The following is a 7,557-nucleotide window of genomic DNA, read 5'->3' on the forward strand; positions in this document are numbered from 1 at the left end:
TCATGATTTCGTTAGCTTACACCTTTGTGTACTCACGGACGAGGCATTCTCCAGAATATCCATCGATTATGCCAGGGCCAAGCTCATCAATGTTCTCACCTTGGCCCATGCAAATACCACTTTCCTCCTTGCATCTGCTTCAAACTTGACCAGCTTCACAACAAACTTCTCCTTTGCTTTTCCGGTTCCAGAATCATCTTAAACAAGTTGGGATATCACTGTCTCAGGCCAAACTTTATGTTAACAATGGCGACAAGTAAAGTCATATCCCTAAACCATTTATGTTTCTCTAAACTTGCGCTCACAATTTTGACGACATCATCATATTGGCTTATACTTTATTATGATCCAGATTTACATTTTGGTGAGAAATATAAAGACATAATTTTTATTAAAACTGACACTGTGGAAAACAAAAAGAAAAGTAACGCTGTTACTTGGTATGATCCTTCATGTTCGGATCAAACTTATTAGCAGTTGCAACTCAGAAGAAACAAAAACTCATCGAAATACTATTTTAGATTTGTCCTAAGATGACTTCTGCCCCCGAAACCTTGAAGTCAGACGGTGCTTCTTCCACGTTCACCGCCTTAACCTTACCGTCTTCTACATAAGCTGACCATCTGAACATAGACATCACAAAGGCCAACCAATCTCTTAGATCAATGGTTCAGGGAAACAAAAAAAATTACTAAAAGTGGACTTTGCAGTGGTTTTACCTCTCAGACCGAGGCCCGAGCAATGCAGCAGAGAGATCCTTGTCAAGCCCCAAGCTTTTGTGGAATTTCCCATCAAAATCCCCATAAAACTCAATCTGATATGACAACGTTCAAGAGCATCAAATTCTAAGTCATTTGTGCTAGCATGTAACACTATCCGAACATAAACATAAAAATCTCTTGTAAAGCTAGTCAATATCAAGTATGAAGTTTCCAATGAAAGAAGATCCTTCTAATCATGTGAATGTAATATTGAGACCATAGACAATATTAGAGTACTATAGTCCAATCTATAAGAGGTAGATTGATATCATGACGTTCACCACTCAAAATCTTAAGACAACAAAGCCATGAATGAACCGAAGATACAAAATCAAGTTTTCTCAAGGCAAAGAACCAAACCAGCAGGCACTACACACACACACACCAGATCAGGCTAATGTCGAAGAACAAAGCTAGGAACTTACTGCATCTTTAGCACCAATCTTCTCTGCCCAACCATTGATAGCATAAGGATCATTAACAGAGACACATATGACAGAATCAATGCCTTTGGCTTTAAACTTATCAATATGGCTCTTGTAGCTAGGGACATGCTGCTGTGAACAAACACCCGTGTAAGCCCCCTGAACACAGAAAACGAATCAGAACTCACAAGCATGATCAAGACATAAAAATAGAAGATGAAAAGATAGAAAATTTCTCTTACAGGGAGTCCAAAGATGACAACTTTCTTCCCCTGTAACCAAACCAAACACACACAAAAGTTATGTCAGGAAATTGAAGTACCCATCTGAATCAAAAATGGTTAGGAAAGAAAGATTAGATCGAACCTTGAAGATATCTGATAAAGGTGTGGTGGAGAATTTAGAGGAAACGCCTTCGTCCCAGCTGCGAGCTTTCTGGAGAGAAACACCAGGCGCCGCCGAGGTTATGTCAGTGCCCTCCGCGAGCTTTGAGAAACCCCTCGAGTAAACTCCGATCCGGGCACTATTTGCGGCCGATCTTAGACCCGATAAATTCCTGAGCTTTAGAATTGACATCGCCATCGCCAAAAGAATAATGAGAACGAGTCAGACAAACCTCCTCAAGACTGAAGAGTATCGACTGCTCAGACCTTTCTGAAGAAAACCTCTTGCCGTTTTGTAACAGTCGAATCAAACTGCATGTTGTTTTAAAGTGAGATTCTGTTACAACATTCGTGTGTGGCGGTTGTAGTATCGACTAGAAGAAGAGGTCGCTAATTAATTTTATCCCACATCGACCTAAAAAACCAAAACTAAGCTAATCAATTCATCCCACATCGACTAAAACCAAAACGACACCTCAAAGTTCTAGTAAAAGTGGCTAACTTGTCCGAGGTGTAGTTGAACGTCTGAGAAGAGAGAACTCCATTGACGTTCTCAATCTCAAAGCAAAAGATTCAACTGTTAGAAGGAAAGGAGACCAAATGTCTCTGAGAGTGTGACGTTGTAAGAAGGGATTATCCAAACATGTGATCTGTATATTCTGAAAAAACATTCTCTTCTTTACCAAGTAAAAAATACATTCAAATGAGTTCTTTGATTTCTCTACCAAAAAAAAAAAAAGCAATTTGCTGAAAGACCGGCGATACATAGCTACTTGGAGCACTTCGCGTCATAAAACTTGACGAGTTACTATCAGCAATGTAGATATTCTGAATTGGTATAATCGACTAGCTGCCGTGGTAGTTGATTGAGATACTTCAATTTGAGAAGAAGGTTTTAAGTACCCATCAAATGTTTAAGCTTCTCCCAAAAACACTTCAAGCAAAGTTGTCGGACTCTCTGAAATTACAAATGAGTAGCAAAATTAGAATAGCGATATAGCAGTCTAGTAAGAGGAAATTATGTTTGATGACAAAACGAACAACTTGATGGCATTAGGAACTTACTATTTGGTTTTGGTTTTGCTCCATTTTTCAATGGCTTTATACCAATCCCATTGAAAGAAGAGAGCGACTAATCTTATAGGCCCTGCGGTTATAACTTCAAGAAAAGCAAGCCAACATGATCTTTGAGGGGACATGCCTGTTGTCGCAAGTGACAGTAAGAATCCCTCAAAGTTGCATGAGACAGTGAAATTTCCTGATTTTATGCCATCCATAGCTTTTCTGGCTACTTCTTCTGTTTTCATTGAACCAGAGGATGCAGCTATTATGGAAGTGACTTCAGGTCTGCTCTTTTGTTCTGAGAGAGCACATCAGAAAAATCAAATTACACTCATATCACGATCTTCAACTTCATAATATGAACCAAGGAAATCAGAGAATTAGTTCAAAGTTGTTTACTTAATTCTCAAAGATACAAAAAAGATAAGTCTTTTATGAAGATAACAACAACCCATTATTCTCTTCTATACAGTATCACACAAACCACAGTACACAGTTACGCAGAAACTTCATTCTAAACACTATCATAGTCAGTACCCAGTACTTAACACATCACTCTATCAGTACCTCCTAGCTGGCAATTTTGATAAAGTATACAATTATTCAGACCAGATAAGGGCACAACTTTGATCTAACTAGCTCAATAATAGTTCATTTCTACTCATCTCCCAACCATATGGTACAATCTTATGTAGTAACCTGTCCTCCAACTCTTATATGCATTTAATTTCCTTAGACCTTAGTATTAAGTAGCAATACCTAATTCTAGCTCCCTTCACGTGTTATATATAGATAGATAAAAAAAGCTTTTGATATCGTTTTCTTACCTTCTTCAAATCCTGGTGTATCAGTGTCAGGAGGAAAAATAAGAGTGACATGAATGTCATCAGCAATAACTTCTTGTTGCAATGCTTGCGCTAAACCTTGAAGACCAAACTTGCTTGCTGAATATGCAGTATAACCATAGATACCCACCTGTAAAATTATAAAAGACAAAGTTACTTTAAGGATTTGATTTAGCTGCTTTATCATAAGCTTCCAATTTAACTACAATCACCAGGATAAACTTTTAAATCCCTAAAGGTGGGAAATTTGAGAAACGAACCTGACCAGCTTGAGAAGAGACGAGAGTGATGGAGGCAGGTCCACGATCTTTCCTTGCTTTCATTGCAGGCAAAGCAGCCTTAATCACATTGAAGCTCCCAACAAGATTGACATCGATCGTGAACTTAACATCCTCTGGACTATGTTTCACCAGCTCCGTCGCAGTAAACACACCTTGATTAACAACCAACACATCGATCGGCCCCGATTCATCAATCGCCTTAGACACAGCGTCGTAATCGCGAACGTCGGCAGAGAACGTGGCGACTTCAACGCCAGTAGCTAGCTGGATCGATTTCTTAGCCTCCTCGAGTTTTACGGCGGATCTGGCGAGGATTGAGACGCGTGCGCCTTCTGAAGCGGCGCGTTGGGCTAAGGCAAGACCAATGCCGCTAGATCCACCGGTGATGAAGACGTGACGGGACTTGATAGGGATCTTAATGGGGCGAGGACGTACGATTAGAGCTAAGATAGAGAGAAGAGAGAGTGGGATGAGTGGAATGAGGAAGAGAAGGAAGAGAGAATCCATTGCCGCCATGGATCTCGTGAAGAAGCTCTCGGCGATGTGAAGCTCCGTCAACTCATCAATCATCATTGGAGAAACAAAACCAACTCAACCAAAAAATCGGTTTAACGATTTCTATTTAAACCAAATAATCGGTTAAATGATATTTATCTAAACCGGCGGTTTGAATTTCTACGTGACTACGTCTACGTGTAGAGATGGTAAATTTGTTTTGTTTAACAATTTTTTTTTTTTTTGGTAGAATTTGTTTAACAATTTTTGTTTATGATGATGTAATTAAAATAAAACAATTGACACTAATCACTTTATATGTTGTATAAGGAAATTTAGACAAATACTAGACATTTTATGAAAGAGATACATAGAAACTTATCTTAACTTTTTGAAATTATATTTTACACATTTTATGAAAGAGATACATAGAAAGTTATATTCTTTTTGTGAAATTATAATAATTTATTTTCTGAAACAATTGACAAGTGTATGTGTTAAGAGTTAATTAAGACTTAAAAAAGATCTGTGTTTAAACTTGTGCAACTTGTAAAGGAATAGATTTTTTTAGTTTAATACTTTCATTTATGGGTGGTTAATCTTAGTAGACATTTAAAACTAGTTAAGAAAATACAGCTAGATGACAGAAAACATACAGCTCTGCACCATATAGATGTCTAAATTGTGATGTTTTCATTAAAAGGGATAAAATGAAAAGAATATTACATATGTTTCCATGTTTGTTTAATAAAAATCACCAAATTAAAATATAGTAAATTGATTGAATGGAGGAAGAAAAAAAAAGAGGTGAGTGATGGGCATGTAGGCATGTGGGTATGAGTTCTATGACAGTCTTTTTTCCTCTTTAGATCTGACTTTTGTCTATTCAAACATTGTTGCCAACATAACTGTAACTCTGTAAATGTGAGGTCCCAAAGAGATTGATTGGTTCTAGACCTGACATGCAAGATTTTCCAATCTCACATGAGACTTGTCATGATCAAGATTCATTTTACTCCATTGATCATGATCGTTTAGGAGCTAATTCCATGGTTTTTTTTTCTCATTTAATTTAAAATGATTAGAGAAAGTTATAAAAATATGATAAGAGTGAGCCTATTAATCTCTGTCGGTTGTTGAATAAATCACACCAAATCCCTTTAGATTGATGATTACTTTCTTATTATTTGCTGATTTTACAAACATCACAAAATCTATAAATATCAATAATAATCAATTATATATAATTATGAATTAATGACACAAATCCATGTCTTCGAATCTTGTTTGACTAAGTGAAGAGAGATGCTGCATCTCTGTAGGTTCTTCTTTGGTTAGTAGAAGCATGATGAAAGGTGATGCTTTCTTGGTTGTTTTTGTTGAGAGTTGTAGGATTGCTGTCATGAACATGGTGAGGAAACTGTTGCTTGGGGTTGAAGGAACCAAATCTCCCTTGCTTCTTCTGATGATTCTGTTTCCAACTTGGCTGAGAACATTGTGGGATGAACACTCCTGTTCCTTTGCTCTCTCTTACGTTGTAATTGATCTGCTCATTGTACATCATATATGGTGTTGCTGGTGTTTGGTAGTTCCCTCTGAACAAACCCTGTTTGATTTCAATAATCAACATCACGGTTAATCACTAATCAAGAGAAATAGAGNCCTCGAGCTTTGCGGCGGATCTGGCGAGGATTGAGACGCGTGCGCCCTCTGAAGCGGCGCGTTGGGCTAAGGCAAGACCAATGCCGCTAGATCCACCGGTGATAAAGACGTGACGGGACTTGATAGGGATCTTAATTGGGCGAGGACGTACGATTAGAGCTAAGATAGCGAGAAGAGAGAGTGGGATGAGAGGAATGAGGAAGAGAAGGAAGAGAGAATCGATCGCCGCCATGGATCTCGTGAAGAAGCTCTCGGCGATGTGAAGCTCCGTCAACTCATCAATCATCATTGGAGAAACAAAACCAACTAAACCAAAAAAATCGGTTTAACGATTTCTATTTAAACCAATCAATCGGTTTAATGATTTTTATCTAAACCGGCGGTTTGAATTTCTACGTGTAGAGATGGTAAATTTGTTTTGTTTAACAACTTTGGTTGATAATGATGTAACTAAAAAATAAAACAATTGACACTAATCACTTTCTATGTTGTATAGGAAATTTAGACAAAAATACTATACATTTTATGAAAGAGATACATAGAAACTTATTTTCTCTTTGTGAAATTATATTTACACATTTTATGAAAGAGATACATAGAAAATTATTTTATCTTTTTGTGAAATTATATGAAATTTCTTTTCTAAAACAATTCACAAGAGTATGTGTCGCTACGTGACTACTTGTGTTAAGACTTAAAAAAGATCTGTGTTCAAACTGTGCAACTTGTAAAGGAACAGATTTTTGAGTTTAATACTTTCATTTATGGGTGGTTAATCTTGATCTTATTAGACATTTAAAACTAATTAAGAAAATACAGCTAGCTGACAGAAAACATACAGCTCTGCACCATATAAATGTCTAAATTGTGATGTTTTCATTAAAAAGGATAAAATGAAAAGAATATTACATATGTTTCCATGTTTGTTTAATAAAAATCACCATATTAAAATAAAGAAAATTGATTCAAAGGAGAAAGAAAAAAAGAAAAAAAAGAGGTGAGTGATGGGCATGTAGGCATGTGGGTGTGAGTTCTATGACAGTCTTTTTCCTCTTTAGATCTGACTTTTGTCTATTCAAGCATTGTTGCCAACATAACTGAAACTCAGTAAATGTGAGGTCCCAAAGAGATTGATTGGTTCTAGACCTGACATGCAAGATTTTCCAATCTCACATGAGACTTGTCATGATCAAGGTTCATTTTACTCCATTGATGATGATATGATCGTTTAGGAAGTAATTCCATTGGTTTTTTTTTTCTTCTCATTTAATTTAAAATGATTAGAGAAAGTTATAATATGATAAGAGTGAGCCTATTAATCTCTGTCGGTTGTTGAATAAATCACACCAAATCCCTTTAGATTGATGATTACTTTCTTATTATTTGCTGATTTTACAAACATCACAAAATCTATAAATATCAATATTAATCAATTATATATATTTATGAATTAATGACACAAATCCATGTCTTCGAATCTTGTTTGACTAAGTGAAGAGAGATGCAGCATCTCTGTAGGTTCTTCTTTGGTTAGTAGAAGCATGATGAAAGGTGATGCTTTCTTGGTTGTTTTTGTTGAGAGTTGTAGGATTGCTGTCATGAACATGGTGAGGAAACTGTTGCTTGGGGTTGAAGGAACCAAA

The 7,557-nt window shown here is 36.6% G+C and overlaps 2 protein-coding genes across 2 annotated transcripts; both read right to left on the reverse strand.

The window, feature by feature from the left end:
• On the reverse strand, positions 370–1,851 carry LOC104719252 (peroxiredoxin-2F, mitochondrial-like). The gene is made up of 5 exons (XM_010437164.2): positions 1,553–1,851; positions 1,429–1,458; positions 1,187–1,345; positions 720–814; positions 370–623 (listed from the first exon to the last, which is right to left on the reverse strand). Exons 1-5 carry the CDS (start codon positions 1,766–1,768, stop codon positions 518–520), a joined length of 606 nt encoding a protein of 201 aa, XP_010435466.1. The 5' UTR covers positions 1,769–1,851; the 3' UTR covers positions 370–517.
• Positions 2,190–4,349, reverse strand: LOC104719332 (3-dehydrosphinganine reductase TSC10A). Its single transcript, XM_010437274.2, has 4 exons — positions 3,737–4,349; positions 3,459–3,606; positions 2,635–2,929; positions 2,190–2,527 (listed from the first exon to the last, which is right to left on the reverse strand). Coding segments are annotated over exons 1-4 (1,038 nt in total). The 5' UTR covers positions 4,331–4,349; the 3' UTR covers positions 2,190–2,526.

The sequence above is a fragment of the Camelina sativa genome, chromosome 1 (assembly GCF_000633955.1).
Source record: "Camelina sativa cultivar DH55 chromosome 1, Cs, whole genome shotgun sequence".
NCBI lineage: Eukaryota > Viridiplantae > Streptophyta > Magnoliopsida > Brassicales > Brassicaceae > Camelina > Camelina sativa.

Coding starts and splice junctions, on each gene's coding strand:
- LOC104719252 (XM_010437164.2), bottom strand. CDS start 1,768: ATGGCGATGTCAATTCTAAAGCTCAGGAATTTATCGGGTCTAAGATCG. Junction 1,459..1,552: donor CTTTATCAGATATCTTCAAG/GTTCGATCTAAT, acceptor GTTTGGTTACAG/GGGAAGAAAGTTGTCATCTT. Junction 624..719: donor CTCGGGCCTCGGTCTGAGAG/GTAAAACCACTG, acceptor GTCTATGTTCAG/ATGGTCAGCTTATGTAGAAG.
- LOC104719332 (XM_010437274.2), bottom strand. CDS start 4,330: ATGATGATTGATGAGTTGACGGAGCTTCACATCGCCGAGAGCTTCTTC. Junction 3,607..3,736: donor TCTCTTCTCAAGCTGGTCAG/GTTCGTTTCTCA, acceptor ATAATTTTACAG/GTGGGTATCTATGGTTATAC. Junction 2,930..3,458: donor TACACCAGGATTTGAAGAAG/GTAAGAAAACGA, acceptor GTGCTCTCTCAG/AACAAAAGAGCAGACCTGAA.